This window comes from Dermacentor albipictus, chromosome 1 (genome assembly GCF_038994185.2).
Source record: "Dermacentor albipictus isolate Rhodes 1998 colony chromosome 1, USDA_Dalb.pri_finalv2, whole genome shotgun sequence".
NCBI lineage: Eukaryota > Metazoa > Arthropoda > Arachnida > Ixodida > Ixodidae > Dermacentor > Dermacentor albipictus.
The window spans coordinates 358,806,660-358,832,069 of NC_091821.1; the positions used below are offsets into that span (position 1 = coordinate 358,806,660).

General features: G+C 42.8%; 2 protein-coding genes across 3 annotated transcripts in view; both read left to right on the plus strand.

Annotated features, from left to right (window-relative positions):
* Positions 1-19,802, plus strand: part of LOC139054599 (myogenesis-regulating glycosidase-like) — a 29,365-nt gene extending 9,563 nt beyond the window's left edge. For both annotated transcript variants that reach the window (XM_070531836.1, XM_070531835.1), the window contains exons 3-8: positions 4,448-4,684; positions 5,338-6,134; positions 6,838-6,988; positions 11,393-11,599; positions 12,436-12,624; positions 15,084-19,802. In XM_070531836.1, coding sequence (XP_070387937.1) covers positions 4,448-4,684; positions 5,338-6,134; positions 6,838-6,988; positions 11,393-11,599; positions 12,436-12,624; positions 15,084-15,407 — 1,905 coding nt within the window. In that variant the 3' untranslated portion in view covers positions 15,408-19,802. The remainder of the gene's footprint in view (positions 1-4,447; positions 4,685-5,337; positions 6,135-6,837; positions 6,989-11,392; positions 11,600-12,435; positions 12,625-15,083) is intronic.
* A 1,146-nt stretch (positions 19,803-20,948) lies between these two features.
* LOC139054600 (MAU2 chromatid cohesion factor homolog) overlaps positions 20,949-25,410 on the plus strand; it is a 44,919-nt gene continuing 40,457 nt past the window's right edge. Inside the window, exons 1-5 of the mRNA XM_070531837.1 lie at positions 20,949-21,198; positions 21,600-21,617; positions 21,702-21,767; positions 22,544-22,639; positions 25,058-25,180. Of these exons, the coding sequence (XP_070387938.1) occupies positions 20,974-21,198; positions 21,600-21,617; positions 21,702-21,767; positions 22,544-22,639; positions 25,058-25,180 (528 nt within the window). The 5' untranslated portion in view covers positions 20,949-20,973. The remainder of the gene's footprint in view (positions 21,199-21,599; positions 21,618-21,701; positions 21,768-22,543; positions 22,640-25,057; positions 25,181-25,410) is intronic.

Below are 25,410 nucleotides of genomic sequence, written 5' to 3' on the forward strand. Positions count from 1 at the left end.
TCAAAGTACGGTTTCTTTTCTTTCTTTTTTTACCCTTTCTTCCCTGTTTCCAGCATCTATTTTCGATAAATGTTTCATTGTCTTGTTTTGCCTGGTGAGTAGGAATGTGCACAGGGTTTCAGTTTTGTGCTTTGGGTTTTGAGTGTTCTTCTCCTCTTTAGGCTGCTCTTTTATTAAAAAGTAATAACTGAAGCAGAGGATAATAAACATAGCGTCTTCCCTTCATGACAAGGTTTTGTATTTGATGAGATATTTTTCTTAGACCTCAGCATGTCTGAACAATTGGATGGTATTTATTTTGCTGCCTTTGTGTAGGCACTCCAATAAGATATATGTTTGCTTAAGGAAATGCAATTATATCTACCCCACATGAAATTTGGCTTCATTTTAGCATAAAGGAGTTGATGACAGTAAAAATTATACTCTGATATGGTTGCACACAGTACTGAATAAGGGCAGGCTAGTGTGTAACAGCATCTTTTGGTAGTTTCCTTACTATGCATTTGGACGAAGTAACGAAAAAAAAAAAAAGGATGCACCATATTTATTGTGCCTTGTCATTGACTTCCAAAAGCAAGTTTTAAATATTTACAAAGGAAATAGTAGGCCACACGACATGCACTAAGACATTATTAGACTCAATTCCCATTACTGTGCTGCAAAATGTCAATGGACATACAGTAGTAGAGTGTGCATAGCAGCCCCGTGGTCTTGTGAAGCCTTCCTTTAAGCATGCCCCACTGCATTGCACAGCTTTTTGCGCATGTGGTGTGAAGGCGGTCTGGAAAATGTTCTTTGTTTCTATAACATTAGTTGGAACTTGTGTAGTTGTAATTAAAAACAGGGTTGAAGACAGCTCAAAACTCCTTGCACCTTGCTGGGGTCTTGTATCTCAAAGGAGTACTGATCACTGCAGGTTCAAGCTTAGCTAGACTCAGGGCCGTGTCAGCCGTTGCCTCACATACATTAGCGCGTCATTGTGCATGGGGAAACGAACAATACACTATTGCTTGCGCAACGAGAAAATACACTATTGCATTGCCCGAAGTTAACAGCAACACTTTGTCTCGTGTGATGCCCAGTGCTGCACAAATGCCCGATTGCAACCCGAGCCCGTGTGGAAATCGAAGGGGCTCCCACGCCAAAGGCGAAAAAATACAAAAAGGGGCTCTCCTAGCACATCGCTGTGGGAGAATGGCTCCTTGCGACATTCCACTAGGGAAACGTGTCTCCACAGTCATGCTGCCTGCTCTCACGTAACCAGTGGGCCCACTCATGAGAGCTAGGGCAATCTCCATTAGCTTGGGCCTCCGATAAGTGTGGCTCGGCATAGTAAATATATGCATGCACTAGGTACTTTTGACTTAGCGTTTGGAAAAGGAGCAGCACAAGGTACGTGCTCATTGTAAGTGCAAGGCATTGCAGATCAGCTCAAGTCCGAACGATGCCTAAACGAAGGGGCTGGTGGACGAGAGCAAAAATGTGTCCATATCGAGTAATGTCCCGGAGAAGTCTCCCGTACTCACTCTACCGGTTGTTTCACCGCAGCCAGCAGCACGAGCGCTACCACCACAATCTGGTTCGTGGCAAAAACCGTCCCGAACAACCATCGTGGGTGAAAAGGGGGACGCTTAGGTATGGCAGAATAGGTGAAATGCCCATGCAAAGGCGCCAGGCACATCTGAATCCCTACAACTTGTTCTCCTTCCACTTAGCACATGCTTCTGAGAAAGAAATGATGGGGAAAGAGAAACACGACCAAACATTGTAATTATTTGAACACAAATGTAAGAAAAACACTGTAAACTGTAACACTGTAAACTGAATACTGTAAAAAAAAACTTATATAAATCTAGATATTTATCTATATCTGTGTTGTAGGAGGAGCCATTTTGCTATTTTTCATATGCAGCCTTTATAATGTTCAGTGTTCTAAGCTATGCTAAAATGTAATGCTGTTGATGTTGCACAGTAGGTAATAGTTAATACATTTCAATGAATTTGTTGTACATGGACCTCCAGTATATAGCCATCTTTCTTGTCATGTGTTGACTGCTCCTTTCTTTCCCTTACTTAATGCTATGTTACATGTTTCACATAGCGTTGTATGTAAGGGAAGTGCAGTTAGAAAGTGTTTCTGAAAACATTGCGACTCTATAACTATGCCATGATTTCACTGAGATTTAATTCATGGGGTTGATTTCGAATCACATCTGCTTTATGGTGATGGTGGCAGACATCAAAAACACCTGTACACTGACACTTCAGTGCATGTTAAAGGGACATCAAAAATGAGTATTCTTGCATACTAGACAGATCAGTCTTGCCTTTAGCAGACTTTAGCTGGCCATAAAGCATGCAGAAACTGAACACTTATAAAAACGTCACTTTGAAAATCCTGTACCAGCTCCTCATCACGTCATGGATCTTGAAAGCATCTACTCAAGAAAGCTTTTTCTTTTCCAAAGGAAGCTTGTATTGCATTTGAATATGACTCAGCATGGTAATTTTCTGGAAATGCTACCTATGTAAAAGCCAGCTGGAATGCAAAAAGATACTGGAAATTTCATCACATCACTTGGACATCATATATATTATAGTTTGAGTATGAATTTCGCGATGCAAGGGTCAACTTTCAGTCTCTTCTTTAATATTCAATTGTTTTTGGCCAAAGAAATGTAAATTCAATTTTCAAAAAAAGGCTGTGCCTTTATACATTGGCTTACCCTTTTTCTTTAGTTTCTTTTTGACCACCCTTTGACCATCAGGTATTTTTTTCCCCGATTGCATCTCAGCCTCTGCTGTATCTTTCTCTCTCTTGAGTGCACATTTCATGCTACATAGAAGCTAGTTGTTCATCATTTTCTCCTATTTCAAAATTCATTAAAAATTCATAATTCCTTCGTCTATCATAATGCAGACGAGCATGTCACACTGGTTCGCCATGGATGTCCTGTCCAGACAGCAGGTAGAGACATTTGCTCTATCTGCTGTCAGAAATTTACCAAGTTTTGTGTGTTCAGATTTGCTTCTGGAGAGGCAGTGAGTCTGCTGAAAACACAAAAACGAGTATACTTGGGGGGTGGCAGGGGCTATGTGAGGGTGGGTGCCTGAGTTATCTTGGAAGTGGCAGTGTAAGGTTTCCAAAGGGGGCTGAATTCAAGAACACTTGCATACTTAGATTTAGGTGCACACTAAAGAACCTATCATCTAGTGCGCGTGATTAATATGAACTCTTGTCTTCTCTCTTTCTTTCATTCTCCCATTCCTGGCTGCCAGTACAAACTGAACAAAGTCTAGCTAACCTAGCTGCCTTTCATTCCCCCCACCCCATCTCTCCCTCCCTTTGAGTTCAATAAGTCAACCAGTCAATAAATCAAATGTACCATGGATCCACAAAGTGCTGTTTATTTACTGGTTAACTCAGTTTTCGTCACAGGACATAATAATATTGAGTCTGTTCATGCTGTTTGGCAATAAACTCCATCTTTGGGTTGTTTGGGAGAGAACATTGAGCATTTGGCTTCTGCACAAATTGTTTGCTTGTTTATAAGCTGCTGTACCCGTACTACAATCTTCTTCTTCTTTTTTTTCCTTGTATAGTATGTGTCCTGCACCTATAGTTGGTATTATTGTATTATGTTAGCATTAACATGCCCAAGATAAATGTTATATGCCTTCGTGGGCTGTAGTAGAAACTGACATGTGTACTCCTGTGCCACCAACTAAGTCAGACCGCAAAACTTTCATGAAGCACAAGGTCGAAAGGCAGCTCCCACATACACAGGTTTGTTGATTTAGCACTAATTTCCCTTATTGGGCTCTACCAAATACCTTATAGGTTTGTACTTTCACTACTCATATGTTGTAGAAGGATCGACATTTGGGCGAGTTGGTACTGGTTGAACATCTTGAAGGGGCGGCACGAAAAGACGATGACAGAAGACAGGAACACACAGGACAGCGCTGTCCTGTGTGTTCCTGCCAGCGCTGTCCTGTGTGTTCCTGCCTTCTCTCATCGTCTTTTTGCGCTGCCCCTTCAAGATGTTCATATGTTGTTCTTTCACAAGATATTGCAGCTCAGTTTTATAAAGGTGAGCAGGTCCATTCTGTTATGGAGTGCCATATGTGTGTATTAGGTAGCTGCAACAGCTGTTCATTGGCTTTGGGATTCTGCTGCGAGGACTCAATTTCTATTCTGAGCCACAGCTGCTGCATTTTGATGCAGTTGCAACAAGGAAACTATTGTGCACTTAGGTATAAATGTATGGTAAGGAACCCCAGTTGATCAAAAGTAATACTGTGAGAACCGACAACGTGGCACCTGTCATGGCCCACTGCACAGCTTTGAGACGTAAAACCCTGTAAGTTGTTGATAGTGTTATTGCACATACAAGCTCTTTGTTGCCTCATAGGTGTACTGACAATATAGTTACTTGCTTTGCAGGCAGCCAAGGCCTTGGCTCTGGTGCGCCAGAGCCGGACGCCAGAATTCCGGTTCCGGCTTGTTCTGGCTGTGCTCTTCCTCAGCATAGTGAGTGTGGTTGTCCTGACATGGCACCTGCACGAGGCATTCCAGGAGGCCACCCGACTCTCCACCAAGTCTGACTTTGATCCTCAGACACGAAGGCTGCGCTTGCTTGATCGTGGAGGCCGCACCCTGCTTCAGGGAGAACTTGGCCAGGTGACCGCTTTCGTGCTTGCCATGCTCATCTGCAAGGATACGCTTACTGCATTTCTTGAAATCAAACTTTGCATTGCTTAAATAGGGTTGCAGTGATGTCTGCTCTAAATATTTCCAAGCTATTGGCTCGTGAAATAGATTTTCTGAGTGCCATGTTACAGCGACCGAAGCAACATGGTAGCCACTCACCGAATGTGTTTGGCACCAAACCTTTATAAAAAAGTAATGAAATAGTCAGTTTTATATTATTCAGTTTTTATTTCAGTAGAATAAGAAAGTCAGATAGATGCTGTTTTATGTAGCTTCACTAATGGTGTTGCCCCACACTTAAAAATCCAGTAGCTTCAGGTAAAATTGATAACACAAATGTTCAGGCATGCAGCACAGCACATGGCTATTTGGCTTCTACACACATGCTTGAAATGTCACAAAAACATCAGCAATGTTGCATCATATTGTAAAATGGTCTGTGTCATCATTTGTATCACTAACCTTTACACTTTATACTCAAGCTTATTGTGATTTAGAAAATGGTTGCTGCTTTTGTGAAATTTGAAACTTTTGAGAACTACTTGAAACTGCTTACTCAAGATCTGAATGTTGGAGCACTTATGCCAGAGCAGCACCTAAACAACACAAATAATCATTTACAGGTGATCCCTCCAGCTCTGGAAGCACACATCTGCCCTGTGCTGCACCTCGGCTACTGCTATGAGTGGAAGTATCGTGCTCGTCTCGAAATGCGGGTTGCACCTATGCAGGGTGAAATAGCCTGCTACGAAGTGCACTGGCGGGCTGCGAGCGTGCATACAGAACTGGTGGATTGTTACGACCTCACGGGCGCCCACTGGTTTGGCATGGGTGAAGTGGCAAACCTGAGTTGGCCGCTCGCAAATCTTCAGCTCAACACTATGGCCTTTGAAACGGGTCGTGCTGACCCGCTGGGTTCTGTGTTAGAGCCGTACTGGCTGTCGTCACGTGGGGTATCAATTTTGGCAAGTCCCAATCAGGCATTGATGTTCAGTTTTAATGCTTCTGGCAGTGAACGACTCTGCCTGGCCGCGAAGGAGGAGCTAAACTACACGCTATGCACGGGACCTGACGTGTTGGCCATTCACAGGGCATCGGCACCACGCCGTCCCGAGCTCAACAATTTCACGGCTGCAGAGGAAGTCTTTGTCAGGCATCCAGTACTAGTGCCTAGGCCTGGTGAGGATGGCAATTTGACGCAAGCAACTGTGCATGAGTATGCCAACCGGTTCGTGAACCATGGTTTCAATGGTGGCTTTGTATTGATTCGTGATGGCTGGCAGCGCACTCAAGGTGACCTGACTTTCTGGAAGGATGCATTCCCGCATCCGGCAGAGATTGTCCGCATTCTCCATAACAAGGGAAACAAGGTTTTGTTGGACGTACATCCCTACTTCTGCCTCAACTCTAACAACTTCAGGTGCGTGTGCACGTGTACGTTTCAGTACCATCGCATATGTTGTCAGATATGGTTTACAAAATATGTTATGCCGTTTTTGAAAGTGTCTTTCCACTTGCCATTTGTGGGATCAAATAAACCACACTTGTATGGTGGCTGTGCTTTATGACAAAATCATTTAAATGACTGGCCTTGTTAAGTTTTTTTTAACATTGCTAGGGAATTTATATGTTGTTAAAGGAACACTAAATATAGGAGAAACAAGGCATACTGGCAGGCTGTGCTCCTGCAATTGAAAATAAGTGAGTTTACCATGGAGTGGAAGCCTGGTAGTATCTCAGAAAAGACAAAAATAAAAGGCAAGTGGCAACACTAGCTTTCCTCCACTGTCCCCCTGCGATTTCATAGATTTTGGCATCGCTTGGCCAATGCCAAGTAACCGCTTACAAATGAAGATGAGTTGCATTGCATCTGAATATAAGTAAACAATATTAAATTAACTTTTCTGTCCTTTCTTCGCACAGGAAGATTCAAATATGCATATGGACTATAACACTTATGATGATACTACTGTGCGGCACTGTACTGTTGCTTTCGAAAGAGATTCAAAAAGGGAAGTTTGTCCTTCATTTCCTTTACCAATAAGCAACATTTTTGCATCCAGAGTTATACAGCGAGAGTTAAGAAAGAGTTTTGTGTTTAGAGACATTTATTTTGCATCCAGGGCTGCTATGGACGGAGAGTACCTTCTGGCTGACCAGAGCAAGGTTCCACTGCTGACCCGCTGGAATGGCAGCCTTTGTGCTGTGGTCAACTTATTTGAGGAGCGGGCTGCTGATTGGTTCCTAGAGCAGCTTAGAGAACTGAACAGGACGGTAAGATAACACCTTTGCTTATTTCGAAGGTGTTGCAAGTCATTGATGGAAGCGCTGCACCAATTGCACCAAACTGCACCTTAAAAGGCCCCAAACCACTCAGAGATAGAAATTTAGTTGTGGTGCTGCAGTTGTGCATGAGTCTGCAGCGAACATGTACCCACGAGAATTTTTCGAAATGGTGCTGTAACAGCAGAGTTACACACGTTTGATGATTGAAACCGGCCTTTACTCGTTTCGCTCTTTCCTTTGCTACGCTCCGTTTGTTGGCAGATCTCCTCGCCGAATGCTCCTCCAAATGTCGCTTGACATATGTCATCGCCAACACGCTTTTCGTAACATTGTCCACTTCCGGTTTTTCGCGACTCTGTGCTTCTCGGCTACTCGCTGTTGCTGCCGCGCTGGCCTGTGCTCGTGCGAAGTGTGCCACTATGGACTCTGTGTTATGCACGTCTAGAAAGGCTCATTAATACAATGGATCCATATGGTGACATGGCATACCGAAATGAACAGCTGCTGCCGCCGCCTTCCCCAGATCATGGCGACAATATGGGTTGGCACGTTCTGCTGGTTTCGCCCACTGGCAAGTGCTTTCCACACTTATGGCATCACCAATGCAGGCGTGCGTGCGACATTGAAGTGGCACCCACAGACACGTAAATCACCGTTGCGCTTTGATTCTGCCAGAACTCCAATTTGCTTAAGGCAGGATTGCACATGGCATCATCATGAGGCAGCTGGTGTCGCGTCGTTTCATTTTTACACTCAGCACTAATACAGTGCATAATCATACTACAGAGCATTGCGTATCATCACAAAGTGCGCGACACGCATGAGTTTGCTAGTTAGGAGCTTTCTGCCTACACGATTCTGTCCATTAAGCGCACACAAGTATATAGTATAGGGGAGTTCGCAGTTGTTCCACATGGACCGCCCGTGGATTAGACCTTCACTATTGCGGCTGCCATTTAGCCCATGTGTTTGATCTGATCATCCGGTTGCCAAAGAGGTCTCTTGTACGAACATATACAAACTGCAAGCATTCCATGACAGCTTGCTGCTTGCTACTGTGCTGACCAGCCAGTGCCAACTTTTTGTCACGACCATGTGCTGATAGGCCTAAACAGCGCCATCTCACCAGGATCCTGCAGTGAAAGTTGCAGTTCAGTGCAGAGGTGTCAAATATGCTTCAGTAGCGGCCATATGGCATTCAGAAAATTGAGAAATTGCTTAAACAAGAGCGAGGGTAAGGGTGCCAACCTGAATGGCAGCAACTTTGTTTACAACCGTCGTGCCTGCACCATTATTATACATTGGTTCTATGGACAGGGGTGGATCCAAGGTAACGTCAAGGAAGGGGGAAGGGTGGGAGTTGGAGGGATGAAGACGATGGGCTGTGCGTTCAGCTTCGTTGGCGCTAAAGTATATGAGCATGGCTCAGGCAGGGTTTGGGACCCTCCCTCACATTGTTGATCCGCCAGTGTCTAAAACAATGCGGCAGTGTTGCAGGGAACTCTCAATAATCAATCAGGTGTGAAAAATCAATTAGTGACCTGCATATTGCAATAGGACCGATACTTCGGGTAGTTGGCTGAAATGCACTTTTTTTTTGCATTTATTATCGCCTTGTTACTGTGTGCACTTCTGGGGTATGTAATTTCTCGCAACTATAAGTGTTAGATATTTGCAGGCATTTTGCGATCCATCAGTGGTATCTGCACACCTTTGATCAGCATTTTAGTTTAGAAATAATTATTTTATGTAATTTTGGTGACGCACAATTGTGAGGGCACAGCTACTGAAGGGGCCTTTTTCGCCATCAGTTAGGGGTTTCGAGAAGTTTATACAGTGCATTTTATTACGACTGGGCAGTCTGGACATGGGAAAAATGTTGCATAAGCGAGTCAAGAAAGTAGACATAGACGTACAAGCCACACAACATATGAAAAACCATTTAAATGACTCTGACAAGAAATGACTGGTCCTGTTTAAATTTTTTTAACATTGCTAGAGAACTTATATGTCATTAAGGGAACACTAAAAATAGGAGAAACAAGGATGACTGGCAGATTGTGCTTCTGGAATTGAAAATTTAAACACAGGTGCTATTCCATCTAGTATGCCTGCAAGAACAACAACAAAAAAGCATCCTCGTTTTTGTTTCTGATTGCTTCTGATTAGCCACGAACTCTCTCAGCTAGTAATTTCAATTTAACTGTAGTGTCGATATAGTGCAGCCTCCCATTTCGTAATTAATATTGCGCGAGCACCAACCAGAATGTGTGTCAGTGCTTTGCAGCATGCCAGGCGTGTCACTCTCAATAGAACAGTCTAGCAGACCATGTTTTGTGACTACTAGCATGCACTTTAATTGCACGACCTTATCATCTTGTATAATTCTTAATGTGCGAAGACACAATGTTCCTGCCATATTATTAAAGAATTGGGTGGCTATATGTATTCAACTTGTGAACATGAGTTTGGCAAATGATACGTTGTGACATATGAAATGGATAGCGAAGCCAAGGACAGCTTGGGGGAATTAACTTTTTATGAAAATGCAGAATTAATCTTGAATTAGGGTTAAATCTGCATTTATTGTCATCTTCTTATATATAATATAAAAAATATAACGGCAAGCTCCAGAAAAGGACTTGCATCTTAGTGTAATAGACAATGAATGCAGTTTCTGAGAAAGTACCAACTTATACAGAGTTCTTTCTTTTTTAACTGCATGCAGGGCTTCCTCTTTGCACCAGAGAGTAAGTTACTTTTCCTAAACATAGTTTTCTTGCTCGAAACAGCAATATGTTCTGCTAAAAAACATAGATTCGTGCTCCAAACTGCAGTATTTCCCGTTCCCAAAGCTGCACCACAAGACCAATTGCCACTTGCATAACTGCAAGTGTTAAAGTTAAAAGCATTCTGGATTTAGAATACCAGTATAGTGCTAATGATATGACGCGAGAAAAGGAAACGAACACAGAGACATGCAGCTAAGAGGCTGTTCTGATGTCCTTGTCTTGTTTGTGTTGCCCTAGTAGTCCAAGATGGTGCACCAGCAAGCCTGCATCACCATCCTTGACTTTTGGTTTTGGCTTGCTGTGTTGCTATTGCAGTGGTTTGTAGTTTTTCTAGTTGGGTTCTCTGTTTTGTTTTGTGCGTGTGTTATTTGCACAGCACAGAATTTCTGCTAGCCTTCTTTCTAAAAAGCCACTGAGATCCAATGCAATGTTGAATCCGAATGATGCACATCCTGTTTGAGTTAGCAAGGTAGCAGCAGTTATGGATAGAACGGCATGGCCTCATCACTGTAACAACACTTGGCTCTCTTTACAATCAGTTAACCAGTCAGTCAGTCAATCAATAAAATGTTAATTATAGCGCCCAGGAACAGGTACGGTGCCTTCGTGTATAATAATAATAATAATAATAATAATAATAATAATAATAATAATAATAATAATAATAATAATAATAATAATAATAATACCCTGGACTGTTTCCATGAGTTGTTTAAATATAGATGAAAGCACGATATCGACTTCATCCATGGTTGGCTTCCAAGTCAGTGCTGAAATTTAAGTGTATAGATATTCATGCATTTCCTTATTCTTTATGGCTTGTAATGGCTGATACACTAAAGTTTGGCGCTTGTGGGTCTGAAGAGCTTATTGAACACCTTCTGTGCTCTTGCCCTCAGTGTGATGTCTAGCACATCTTTTTTACAGACTGCACCTTAGCTGAGTGGACTCTTGAACACTTTCTGAATAAAAAATTCTTGGACTCTGGCCATATCTATCGATGGTGCAGAAAGCTATTCGTGCTCTACTGCAGTTTTTTATTAGCACGGGCTTCAGTGACTAAAGTCCTGGTGCGTGTCCTCCTGTCTGGGGGCTGTGCTCATTTCCTCCCTCATTCTGTTCCCCCTTTCTTTATTGTCGGTGTAGGGAAGCAAACTGGACGCTTGTCTGATTGACCTCTCTACCTTTTCTCCCTCCTTGCTTTATGGTTATTCTTCCCTATAAAGTGCAACAGAGGATCTACCACATTATACCTTGAAACCAGTTGTCAACATCTTTGACAACTGCAGTATCGTAATTCTTAGTTTTAATATTCTGTCTTCAAATTGATGCTTTCTGTGTTGCTTTTTGGTAAAGATGCCTTTCAAATATATAGTCTATCTTTGGGTACTTATCACCGCTTCTGCACTTTACCTTACTGTTTCAGGCTTGTATTTCCGACTTTCTTTTTGTTCTTGAGGAAGTGCTGTGGTTTAGGAAATGCTGATCGGGCCATTACTGAAACAATACTCATTGCCAATACCAAGGAACATGACCTATCTTTCAGGGATGCATTCTGGAGCCCACTTTTGTTTGTGTTGTTTTGTGCCCGTACTTGTAGCTTGGAGTGGACGGCTTTGTGTTTCGCGGTGGCCAAGCACGAGCACTGCCCTACGGCCAAGGACGATGGGCATCGGCATTCCTTGGGCGCTACCTTGAAGTTGCTTCCCGCAGCAGCCCTGTCCTCGGCACACCAGGTGGTGCAGGATTTGTCACCCTGGCACCCCAGCCATCCACCTGGGCTGCACTGCAGGGCATCCTGCCCAAGGCAAGTGCAGCTTGTCTCATTAGCTGCATGTGCTATACACTGTTGTAAATGTACTCACACATCATATCTGCTGTACTTGATTTCACACGTGGCAAACAATGCTGCAGAAGCTATGCAAGTATAGTACAGTTATAGAACTTTCGCCCTCTGTGTTCTGCATAGCATTTGTTTTTTTATCTGTGACACTTTATATGGAATAACTGCTTTATATATTAGAACGGAAACTTGTTGGTGTGACGTTACTTCAAATTATATGCTCTTTGTGCACCTCTGTGCTTCCTGTGTGCAGCATACTATGTTTGGGTTATGGAAGCATGCTAGTCCACTCATTCACTGGTCAATAGGTTCAGACCTACTATGCATCTAATGTAATAAGTACATAATATTTTGGGACAGAAGATTATGAGATTTAATGTTACATCGAATTTAGTCGCACCCACCTGCACCTTTAATATGTGATGCACTATGTCGTGGTTGCGAATAGGACACGTGGCATGCCTGATGTCATGTGCTTAAAGTCACTGCATCCATTTAAAAAAATTATTCATTTTATGTGGCCCACATGGTTCGTGTGGTTGGAAGTCACTGTGGTGCAACCTTGCGAAGTTATCATGCCCTTTGTATAGAGTGTTCCATTCGTTTGTTGTGCGAGGTCAGTGCGCATGCTCTTAGGGCAGTGCAAGCATCTATAGAATGTGTGCATTGTGTTCTTTTGCCTTTGAGTGCACATTCACAATAGTCCAACATGCACTGCAGTGCTATATCATGGCAGCTCTTCCTAAAAAGGTGAGCGCACTTATGACAAAATCCTCATTATCTATGTGCTTGTTTCCCAGGTTTTGACCTTGGGCCTTCTGGGCCACCGTGTAGTCAGTCCCGGCTGTGTGGGTGGAGACTTGGTGGCCCCTGGGACAAAGCCCGAGAGGGAGCTCTACTTTCGGTGGTGGCAGTTGGCCGTGTTTCTGCCCGTGCTGCAGTTTTCCGTACTTCCAAGTGACTACAACGATGACTTTGAGCTCACTAAGGTCAGAATTGGCTAGCTTCTGTTTTCTGTCCCAGCAGAAACGATGGTCCTAAGTGAACATCCTAAAACAAGTTGTGCATGCAAAATTTGAACCATTGTCAGCCTGAAGGCTGGGATATGTTCAAAAGGTTGAAGGTGGTGTATGGTCTGCTTCCGATTCCTCATGGTGACTATTTCTTAGAAATACACTCTGATTGTCTGAAGCAGTGGAGGCTAGTTTTCTTGCAACAAGCAACAAATAAGCCTTTTTATGTGAGGCAGTGAGCATCTGTCTTGGACACTACACTCACGTTGCACGAACTTGCCGTGGGCCTCCTGATTTGGAAACCTATGACAGACAGCAAATGACATGGAACCTGACAGGGGAAATGCACCCGCTCTTTACCATAGGCACCGAACGCGACTGACCCATGCTGCGTTGCCAACTATGTGGAGCAATGCCAAGTCGCGTGATGAGCTGTCCCCCTGCTTTTGTCTGTCACGCAGATCGGCCTAAACAAACTGACAGTAATCTACAGAAACGACATGCCATAAATATGAAAAAACCCTTCTGTTTCCTGGAAGAAAACTGGGAAGCAACACTTTCCAAGCAATAAAAGGTTACAATTAAGCAAAAAAGAGGTGAGGCATGCAGACAGGACACAAGAGTAGAGAAGTGGACAACACGAACGCTGACTACCTTACCTTATTAATCCTCACCAACTAGCTCAGCTTTCTGTCGTTCTACGATTAAGCACAGTGTAGCCTACTGTCAAACTCAAAATCAACTTGGTATTCAGGACAACTTTACTATTTCTTCAGCTTCAGATGGGGAAAAAAAGGTGTTGAGTTTATTCAACAGACATTCTATCGATAAAAACATATTTTCTAAACTTTCATATTCGAACCGAGTTGTTCAGCGCTGGCATACTAATTTGGTGTTCTCAATAATAAGAGTACGCCATAATCTACATCTTCATTCCTAGATACCTAAGTTGCTGATAGCTAGCAACATTCTTGGTGTGTAACGTGAGTAGGCTCCTGAGCGTGTGCAGCACCATGTTACGTTTTCAGAAGACTTGAAAGCATAACGCTTTTGTGTTAAGTTTCTTGATATTCGATATTTGATTTGACATTCAGCATCTTTTTCTTGATTGGATTCAATATTAGATTTGAAACCTACTACAGTAGACTTCTGTCAATTTGACCCTGACAGGACTGACGTAACTGGTGGAATTATCTGGCGGGTTGAGTTAACAAAAGGCGGAAAAAATTCGGCAGCATGTTACACTCCTGTAGCGCATAAAGACAAAAGCCTGCTGTACATGTGGTAATTTATTAAGTTATATGATCGGAGGGTTCAGACGTCTTGCAAGACATACCGAGCCACAGTGTGAAGTAAACGTATGGCGCTGTATATTGAGGACGAGCTCCTCAACAACACACAACATGTGAGCACCTAATGCGTTACCTAAAGGTTATTTAATTCTGTCTTTCTTTCCGTCGTTCTTTTTTTCTTGTCTTCTTTTGTTCTTACTTTCTTTCATTTCTTCTTTTCTTTCTTTCGTTCATCCTCCTTTCGTTTCTTCATTCCTATTCAGCCATTGCATCTTTGCTTACTTACGGGGGTATGAGCCATTCTTGATGATGATATTTTTTTCATCACTGGACTAGACGCTGCTTTTTTTGGGTATGAGCCATTGCAACAAGCCAATTAAGGCTTTCGCCTTAAAAGACGCGAGACACGCCTTTGCTTCACTTAGATAAATCCCCATTCTTATGTTCACCCTAAATGACCGCAGGACTTTTCTGAGTTTTTCATCTTCGCTGCTTTCCTTTTCGCTAGCTTTCCCAAATCACAGATGCTTTTTCTTTGCTTCTCGGTACACAGTGCATGTGTGCTTGTATAAATAAGGAACGTGTACTAGGTCATGTTAACAGTCTCGTAAACGAGATATGCATGGTACATGATACGAGGACTGAAATCACCACAAAAAAGTCGGAAACAGCTCTGAATGGCGGCCAGTATGCTTATTTAGTGTGTAGCTGCTCGTACTGTGACCAGAGATGGCACATGCAAGTGTTTATAATCAAGGAATGTGCACTATGTCCCGTGACTGTGGCCCCTTCCAATTCTTGGCATGCTTCACTGCATAACACGGCTGTATTGTGCAGCGCTGATGAGCCAACTTTGACTTATCCGGCGAACACCAATTTTGAGATCGAAATAATGGAAGTTTGGGCCCATATAAATGTATGGGTGCCTGAAGGGGTTGGTCACGATTGGTCACGATTGAATTAACCGAAAAATTGAATTAACTGAAATCGAATTAATGGAAGTCTACCATATTTGGTATTTGCACACCCCTATCATAAAGGCTATTAAGTGTACAACATTCTTGAAGTACTGGTTAGAGGGTTACAACAAACAGAACCAAAACCTTTCCTGCATTCTGAGAGCATGCTTACATTTGTGCGCAGGTATCACGGGTGCTCACACAATTTCGCAAGACGCGAGTGGAGCCAGCCATGAAGGAGGCCTTGGAGGAGGAAGCACCTCTAGTGAGGCCTTTGTGGTGGCTCGACCCCCGAGACCACAACACATATGGGGCGGGCCACCAGTTTGCACTGGGCAACAACCTTATTGTAGCACCTGTGTTGGAACCAGGTCGAAATTCAGCATATGTCTACCTGCCCCAAGGCTGGTGGTGCGAGGACCAAAAGTTGCACCGTGGTGGCAAGTGGATCAGCGTCACTGCACCACTTGAGAAGGTCACCTACTTTTCACGGTCAGACAAGTGCTAAAAGCCTGGTGATCCATAACCTGGGGGCAAGGTCGAAGTGTGGCATTATGCACCAGCTGACGATGGCAGTCTTGCTGTGCTGCCTGTCTTGGTGCTCGAGAGATTGCCGGTATTGGCAGCCCGAACATGGCTCAAGAGGAAGTGCATTCCATTTTGCTTCAACCTGCGAGGTAGCTAGGTGTCGTTCTTGCGTTAATTTGAGCGGCATGATTGAAAAGAGACTATGCAGCTTTGAATCTGGCTCAACCAGGGTACAGTTTTGCAAGAAATCACATCCCACAACCTCCTTTGAGGTAGTCAAGTTTTAGTGCAATTTACGAGTCAGTGTCGCCATACTTTTCTCTGAGAAACTCATCTTTCAGCGAGCTCACGGGAATGGCAGCACAACATAGGTAAAAGGTGAAAATTGGTGCAAGCTGTAGCAACGGGGCTTTACCCTTGGTGTATTGGAGCACATGTTACAGAGAAGTGCTTGAGAAATTAAGGATACTGATGATGCTAATGCTGCAATAGCAGAGTGAAAGTACATAGTGAGTGCACACTGATGGTAGTTAAGACGACCATCCTTGCCTCAAATTGGGGGAAACAGCATCAGACACACAGTGGAGCATTTGTAGCCTGTTTTAGTTTAGCCTTTATACCTAGTTTATGTTTGCTCAACAGATGTTGGACTTTATGTTGCTGTGTATTTTTCTCGAAGACTCATGCTCAATCTGTATTCAATGAAGTTGTATTCCAAGTGTTGTTTGGTACGGCTTGTGCCCCCCCCCCCCTTCTCCTCCTTCCCTCTCACCATTTCTCTGTTGAAGGTTTGTTTTTGTTTCTTGTGTGGGGCGGCCATTTTAGGCGGTATAAGAGGGATTCTAGATCAGCAGAAATAATTGTACTTCACATTTGTGACTTTTGATAAGGTTCAGATGCTGGGCTATTCAGGATTGCGTAGGATAAGATTAGATACAAAGGGTTGGACAACCATCATGAATCCTTTCAGGTAAGTGGGAAGCTCCAGCCCTGTATGTGAAAGTGACTCGAAACCTTTTTAGCATTTATATATAAAGCATAAAGTGCAATACACTGTTACTAGACATCCAGCTTGCACTTGCTCATTGTTTGTTGTGATGGACAGCTGCAGCAGTGCACCTTTGTTGAGAACTGTCACTTCTTGAGTGCCTTATTTTTACATTATTTTGCATAGTGCTTGCTCAGCAGGCATTTTCAACAACTGAGGCCCTAAGGCCCTGGTTAACTACAAATTATTCATTATACCATTGGTGTGTGTTAGGTGAGAGTAGCACAAGCTTCCAGCTAGTACTATTGCTCACAAGGATACACAAGTGCATCTCTTTAATCGGAAACAGAGATTATGATTTCTAGGTTTTGCTTGTACCACTATCTTCTTTTACATCAGCATTGTGCTGAGTAGCTGCTTTTGAATAATTGTGGTGTTTGTAACAGGTGTCAGTCGATGCACCTTGCTGTTGTCACTCGCAACCCAGTGCTACTTACTTGTACACTTCCCATAACACCGCATTTTTTATGCTTTTGGGTTTTGCTCCGTCTCCTTCAAAAATGAGTTGGCTGATATGACTTGCCTATATTGTGCATCTTTTCTTTTTCCTGTGTATGCTTTGATTACTGATAATAATGTAGCAAGCGAGTAGAAGTGATATCTGCAGCCAATTCAGAGAGGTTGCAATCATTGTGGCCTTAAAGGGCCCCTCACCAGGCCCCATAGTAAATTTTGGTTATACACTGGAAGGTGTTACGTTTCTTCTAGGGAGCGTTCTGCCACAAACATTTTTCAAGTCAGCTCATTAATAGCCGAGATAGAAATATTTCAGTGCTGCGAACCCATTTCAGCAGGCAGGCTCCACTGTATAGCGAGACTCCCTCTCCACTCGCCCATCTAGCCTTCGCAAGCGAAATTCCTTCCATGCGTTCTCCCATGCTGAACCTGGAGGATTGCGTGACACATACATCATGGGCCCCGCCTTCACTTTTTTCTTTCTCCTCGCTTTTCTTTTTTTCTGGCGCTACGTATTTCCGCTGATGACGTCATGCGCGAGCTGTTGTCTCGTTTGTGCAGCGCACGATTTTGCACGCTGTGCACGCTGTGCACAAGGAAACGTGACTAGCGGTATAATTCAGTGCTACACGAATACCGAGGCAGAACAACCGGATCGCAGAGCATGATCACACGCTGGAGCACGGTAGAAAATGGCATAGTTTCGGTACTTACGTATGCGACCGCAAGACTGTGGGAACCAGCAGACGAAGCAGAAGTATATCTTCTTGCTTCAGTTCGAAGTAAAGCAAAAAACATGCAGACATTCCGTTTGTGTGTTTTGTTATTTCTCTAAACTTCAATTCGTCAACAGATTAAATAAATAACAGATGGTGCTTTGAATAATTCTCGAAGTCTCGTGTCACCACGAGCGACATCACACTGCGGACTCGAGTACGTAGGCGCAAGAACGGCGAGTATGTCATTCTCCGGGTTGGAGTGCGGTGGGCGTGAGGAAAAGGAAAAACGGCGTTCGGTTTGAAATTTCATATCTTTCCGCGGCGCATGGTGATGTAAAACTTTGCAGGCATGATCGTAATCACGCAATGTGTGCTCTGCGCTTGTCAGCTCAAAATGGCCAGACCTGGTGAGGGGCCCTTTATTAGCTCTAACTGCAAAGTAGGCAAACTGGTACGTATATTTAGAGACATGCAACCGACTATGTACAGTTACTTTCATGGTCTATTTCACTGCATGCATGTCATCACTGGCATTTGATGCTTGCAATTTTGTTGAGATTACTTGTCTAACAAATATGTCAAAGACAAGCTACCACCTTACTTTTCCTCAGCAGTTATTGCAAGGAGCCTTTCAGTTCCTTTGTATTACTCATTGTGCTATTGCTTCTATAAGGCTCTCAGTGTTGGATGAAATGTAATTCAGGAATGAGAACAGATTTAAAGGTCATTCAAAAAAGGCTAAACTGGCTCACTTTGTGTCTCCTGCGTCGCATGCATAGCATGCACAATTAAGGTTAGAACCTTCAATTTTTTTCTTGTGTAGTTTGATTGTGGCCTTTGCAACTTTCCGGTGAGCAGTACAGTGGCTGCACTTGAGTAGCGAGGCCTTGAGATTTTCTGTCTTCCATGTTATGTACTTTCACAATTTTGTATATGATTTAGCTGAGAGCAGTATGCTACTGTACTGTGTTTGGCTATTGTGTATATTTCAAGTATACGGCAAAAACTGTAAACACATTATAAATTTGCCTATTCTTTGGTCATTCCACCTCTCATGACACATTGACCTTCAATCTTTCATAGGATATGATTCTTGTGTACTTTGTGAGCTGACCATCAGTGAAATTTTCTTGATGGCATTTCGTTCAGCTTTTCACATCCTGAATGCATGTTAACATGTGGTCTTGACTGCCGATTTCACAAATCTTGCGAAACAGTGCTGTGAACATATGGAGAAGCCATTGCTCAATCTTGCTGTGTTTCGTGTGCTTATCATTCCAAGCATTTTAAGTGGCACCCTGTCCTACCAAGTCATTCTGCACAAAGTTAGTGCATTAAGTCATTGTGCAACCAGTCATGACTGCACTGCTTGAGAACAAATACATTGCTTCATATACTATGTCATAATGAGATGCTGCAGTGTTTTGTCTCATTTAGGTGTCTTGTGTGTTCAATAATGCTGAAAAGTTCATATTTTTTATGCACTTTTGATTAGCTTGCTTTTGACTTGTCATTTGCAAGTATTCACATAATGCATTATCACCAAGCCAATAAGCACAGAAAATTCTGGTGGCTTTGACAAGTCGTTTATGTTGCCTCTGCCAGTGTGCATGTGGCAAAAAGTATTGCTTTGGCACTGTTGGTTTACCATGTGCTGTAGGAACTGTTCCTTGTTATATGTACATATACCGTTGGCTGTGATAACCAAGAGTTTGTGAAACAGCGCCAGTGTTACAGGTGCGTTGTTGCAAGCACTGGCATTCGTAGTGGTGTCGTCTTCAACCACCTGTGTTTTGTGTTTTATCCCCACATCGTCTTGGATGATCAAAAAGCCTGCCTGTGCAGAGATCAAGGTGTGCCTGTGTGCGAGTGGTGCTCTTCAGAATTATTTCTTTGTCACCCATCAACATGTATGTTCGTTACAGCTGTTCTAGTATTTCTCACTTGTTTTATGTGCAGACTTTACAGTCTTGAAGAGCAGCTGTCAGGAACTTGTGTCACAAATTTTTTAATGTCTGTGCAAAGGTTGTACAAAATGCTCCTGTGCTGTTCCGAGATGGGGCAAGTTTTTATGCAATCAAGATACTTATATGTTGGTGCTGAGTCACAGGAAACAGTTGTTGACTTCAATTGTATTTTTGAATAAAATGAGTACTTGACGCTTGTTTTCTGTGTGCTGTTGAAAGAAGCCACAGATATGAGTCTCCATTATTGGGAATAATGCCACATTTGAGTGGGGGCGAAATGTGAAAGCACCAGTGTCCTGTGCATTGGGGGCACGTTAAAGATCTCGTGGTGGCAAAATTAATCTTGTGTCCCCACTGCGGTGTGCCTCATAATCAAATTGTGGTTTTGGCACATAATTTCCAGAATTCAATTCAGTAATAATGAAACTTGGTGGTGTTGTAGATATAATTAAATGTAGCACATTGATGCTGTTAGCATCAGCAATAGCAGGATATTGAAAACTTCAGAAATGCATTTTGTTTATTACAACTCTCGTAACATATTCTTTGACATATTATTTTGCATGCGTAGAAACCGATCGCGCGACTCGCATGTGCATCCCTGCCATTAGCAAGTTGGCATGGAACGCCAATAAGTAAATACGTGAAGCAGCAGCATATTTGGTCGCAATGAAACGAAGACGGCAAGAATTCGTGGTTTTTGTTGGATGCAACTGCATTGCACTTAATTGCTTCTCGAGCTGTAGGTCTCGGGTTCGACTCGGATGGAGAGCGGAATGCACAATAAAGGCATTCATGATACCGAGCTACACGCGACCGGTAATCAAGGAGTGAAAAATTGGAGCAACCACTACGGCGCTTCGCAAAGTTGAAATTCGTGCGTGAATCGGCGATGTGCGTTGTTGGGAGCAATGCCGCCTGGGGAGAAGCGAGCGTTAAATAACGGACTAGAAAAGATCAGATGCCCACAGTTACATTTATCTAGCTGTGCTCTTCCTCATTACTGTTGTTTTACATGCTCGTTTCGAACCGCCCAAATTAATCCCATCGAGTCGACGCTGCCCATCGGCATACCAGTCTCTAGTGCGCCTTTCTGCGTGGTATCCGTTGGCAATATCGCTACAAGTCCTTAAAAGCGTTCCTAGTCATACAGCCTACAGCGTAGCCCTTCGCTGTTGGACTATATGCTGGTAGCATTAATGTAGTGAAGTTTGAGAGCTACTGCCTGTAAAAGGAGTAGCTGAGTTTCAGCATTGGTTTCAGCAGCAGCTGTTGCGTTGACGACGGAAGAGGAAATGGAAGAGTGCTCGATTGAATGCGGCGGTCACCATGCCATCAACATCAGCGGTTACAGCAATGGCGTCAGGCGGGGACGCGACCTACCTGGCCCTGCTGGGTTTGGCCGAAGAGTTCCGCACCATGAGCCCTCCGAGCATGAAAAACTGTATACGCTGCCTTTTAGCCGTGTTCCAGCTCAACCCTGCTCCCAGGATCGAGGCTTTGACGCACCTTCAGCTGGGACAAAACCTCATGCTGTACACCAACAACGCTGATCTTGCTCAGTCACATCTCGAGAAAGCAGTATGTTTCCTCTATTATTCCTCTTCTTTTAGCTGTAAAGCATCGCTAGTTAGGCAATTTCTTCATCTTGTACTTCTGCAATGGCGAACAAGCGCTGGTAGTGGTGATTTAGCTATTTAGCTGTCGTACTCGGCGCACTAAACTTCGAAGTGACCAGTGTCACTTGACATGGACGGAAAGTTTGTCTGTTTCTGTGCCGCATTAACATTTTATTCAGGAGTGATGTAAAGCAGCAGATTAGATGCCAAATCTTCTTACTGGAAGCTTCGATAGCCTTTTTTGTCAAGACTGTTTACGATCTTAAATGATATACTTGCAACTAAGTCCAACTGTCAACATTTTAGTTCAAGCTAGTTTTTATTTATCATTTTGTGCTTACATTATACATTATTTCGTTACAGTGGTACCTCTCCCAGAATGTATCCTTGAAACCGATTGCCAAAGCTGTCTCTCTACTCAAGGCAGAAAAAGAAAAAGCGTTCATTCCTTGACATTTTGTGCAGATTGCAGGTATGGATGATGTGAAGTTTCAGGCGGCCAGTGCATTGGCCGATCTGTATGAAAGAAGAGTAAGTGCGTTGATGTCCTTTATTATTTATCGCTTTCAAATTGAGATAGAGCAGGCAAAACGTGTGAAGCAAAACAGTTTCAATATTACTGTGGTACTCCAATGCTTATTTTATGCTGTCCATGTCAGGGTCGCGGAATCAGTCATTTCATTTCACTATTATAGTAATTGTGACATTTGGCTTTAAAGAACAGCGCTGATTTTAGTTATTTGACCGTAGGCCGCATCAGGTGCCTATACCTATACCTATATGTGCCTATTATACCTATATGTGTAATGTTCTTGTGGACAAGAACGTTACTGTGCTCACAAAAAAGCATCTGTTGCCGTAAAAGTTCCTTGCATTTAGCTACATTTGTACTTAAATATTATGTAGATTCGTTTATAAAAATTTGTGTCGTGGACGCACTGTTCACTCACCTAAGAAGAGAAACTAATGCCACACACGCGCAAGAAGGTTAATACTAGTTTCTATGTTACAATTAAAAATTAAATTGTTTTTATCATATTTTCTTTTTCTCTATTGCTTGTTGTGGTGTAACAGTCTTAAACATCTTTGTAACAAACGATGGTGGCATACCAACATAGCCGAACACCTAAAAGGGATCTTTCCTTGCATAATCATGATGTAAGGCATGGAAACGGCATAACTATTGTGGCTGCCTGTGCAGAGATATGGCACGAATAAGTGATACCTTACAAAGGGTTAAGGCAGCACCTTAGACTGATATGTGTAAGAGCTATTGCTACATCGTCTCTCTGCATTGCTTGAACCAGAACCAGACAGCACTTGCGAAGCAAATCCTGAATACGGCCATCGAGTGTTCCCGGCACTCTACGCTTTGGCATTGCCGTCTCATCTTCAGAATTGTTGTGAGTATATATATATCTTAGTTTTTTTCTAAAGCATGTTCATTTGTTTCAATGCAAGTGGTGTTAGAGGAAGTGCTAACACTTATTTTTGAAATTGTAGAACCGGTACGACATGCTTCTTGTACCTAAAAGGATAACACTTAGCAAGTATGGAGATTGGGAAACACTTTAAGATGTTTTACATTTGATACTAAAGTTGACTTTGGATGGCTGGACCTGGCATCATTTCATGACGTGATGACAAAGAGCAAAATTTGCTGACATTATATAGCAATAAGGCTAGTTAGGATGATATTGCTCATAAACGTATTTGTCATGGCTGCACTCAAATCGGGCAGCCACAGCAATCACAGGAATGGATCTAGCAAGTATGTCAATGTATACACCTGCTGGGTGCCGAAACTTGTTTGTAGGAATGAGGGCTATAGTAAATATTTGGGGCGCTGTGACACTTGCTATTATTATTCTAGAGTTTAGACGGTCTGAACATTATTCAGCTCTGGAAAATTACAACTTGTAGATGTCATTTCAGTACTTCTCAAAAGGGTCTCTAAACCACTCTTAGCTCGAAAATTTGTTGCATGGTGGCAACTGTGTATCTTTCTACAATGAGCATATGGCAACAAGATGTTTTAAAAAATGATGCTGTAATAGCAAAGTTACAGGTGTTTGATGAGTGACTGTGTGGCTGCTGCAGTTTCTTGCTCGTCTTCACTACCCTCACCACATGCGCTCTCTCCTGCTTGCGCATACCCTCACCAACTCCATGCAGTGCAGTGAAAGCTACGGGTTGCATCAAGACACCCAAAGAAGGGCTCCTTCATTGCTTGACCCTTTCACCCTCCGCTTGACACCAACTGAATGGAAGCTTCATAAAGGGATTAGTGGCACACAATGGGCAAGACCCCATCTGTTTCAGAATGTGCAAGTGGTTATCGTCACGTTAGCGCTATCATCTCTCGTTGACTGACCAATTATAAGCTTTTGCCGTGGTGACGTCATGACGTGCGAAGAAGTGACAGGAAAAGCCCAGAAAGAAGCACAGGATTGTATTTTGAATTTGTGCCACTCCCCCAGCGTATAGCACTGGCATGTTCGCAAAAGATAATCGTCACGGTTTACTGTGTGTGATCCAGGTGTTTACTTAAAAATGTCTAAAGAAATGTCAGAGGTGGCTTTGCGCCCTTTCAGGAATGAAGAAGAAAATATGTTTCTTTCTTTTTTTGCTCCCCACTGTTAAATGCACTTCTTCGCAGCTAAGGCTGAAGTTTTACACCAGATTAAAGAACTATGCTCAATGGATGTAATACTATGCTAGCAAAAGGCATCCCAGAAATAAAAGAGGAGTAACAAACTTAAGAGACATCACCCATAATCTCCCTTACTGTCACAAATGCAATTTAGCAGCACCTAAAGAAAAGTAAAAATTTCTGTATTCGACCTTTGTCATGGGAAAGCAAGCAAATGTGAACAAACTAGGGGTGTGCAAATATCAGAAGTTTTGAGCGTGGGTTCAATAGTTCTTTCTTTTTTTATTTGACGACTCATTATTCAGAATTGTCAAGTGTTCCTTCTGTTTCAATATAAGGGAAAACGATACTATTTGAAGTCTTGGGCAGTAAGACTGATTCAAGCGAGGACGGTTCCAAATGACGGTGCTGTAAGACAGCAGCAGTTGTTGGCAAGAGGCACCAGTGTCTGAGTAAAAGTACGGTTCAGTTAACTTCTGCTCAATAATTTCAAGCCATTCAATAAGAATGCCTCACTTTTAGGCAGCTTATAAATCTGCTGTATTGATTTAAGCAAAGCAATTTATTATTTGGCCAGTCTTACCAGGCTTGCATTCCATTAAAATAATGTGTGATGCTCTAGTATCCTACATATTTCCTTCAATGAACACAGCACTCTACCTACATCTAAGGATCTGCTGCTGTTGTTTAATTACTGTAATTATCATGGTGCACCAGATAAGTGAAAGCAGTTTGTTATTGTTTAGAGACTTCTCAGTTGACTGGATATCCAATTGTGAATGGCATTATGTGCATGCATCAAATGTTATGCGAGCCTTTCTTACCAAACAAGACCTTGTGAAAATTTTATATTTCACTTTGTTTAGAAGGGGGAACCCTGATTGCTTGTCAAAATTGCGTGCCATGAGTGCGACAAAGACGGCTGAATACGTGTCGAAGCACATTTTTCTTTCCCTTTTGTGTGAATTTTTGATTGTACCAATACCAGTGTACATGAGAGGTTTCAAAGGTCTGTTCACATAACTACAGTAAGAAAGGGAAGTGGTCAAAGGCAAGGGCCTGTTGCAGTGTAATTGCACCACAATGGAAGCAAAGCTGGGCAGGGTACAAATTAAAGCTTTGATCAATCACTTTATTACAAGCATGTCTTGGCTTGGTTTGTCCACAGCAAATGTTTGCCATGGAACGAGACTATCCAAGTGCCTGCAGCTTTTTGAGCATCGGGGCAGAGTATGCTCACATGATGGGAGCACAGTACACACGTATTCTTTTCCTTCTCAGCGAAGGCATGGTGAGTTTACTCCACTTAACACAAGGTGCATGAACCCATTAATAACTGTTACAAGTCAACTTTTTTGTCCACCGTAAATTCAGTTATAACCATGCAGCTCGGCTCTATATTTGTCGTTACCGTGTGCTCCAGTATTCAGGGTTGGGACAAAAAAAAAAATGCAACTTTTGGCAATAACCAGCTATAATAGACCACCACATTGTCTAATTTTATTTTTCTGGATTGTGTAT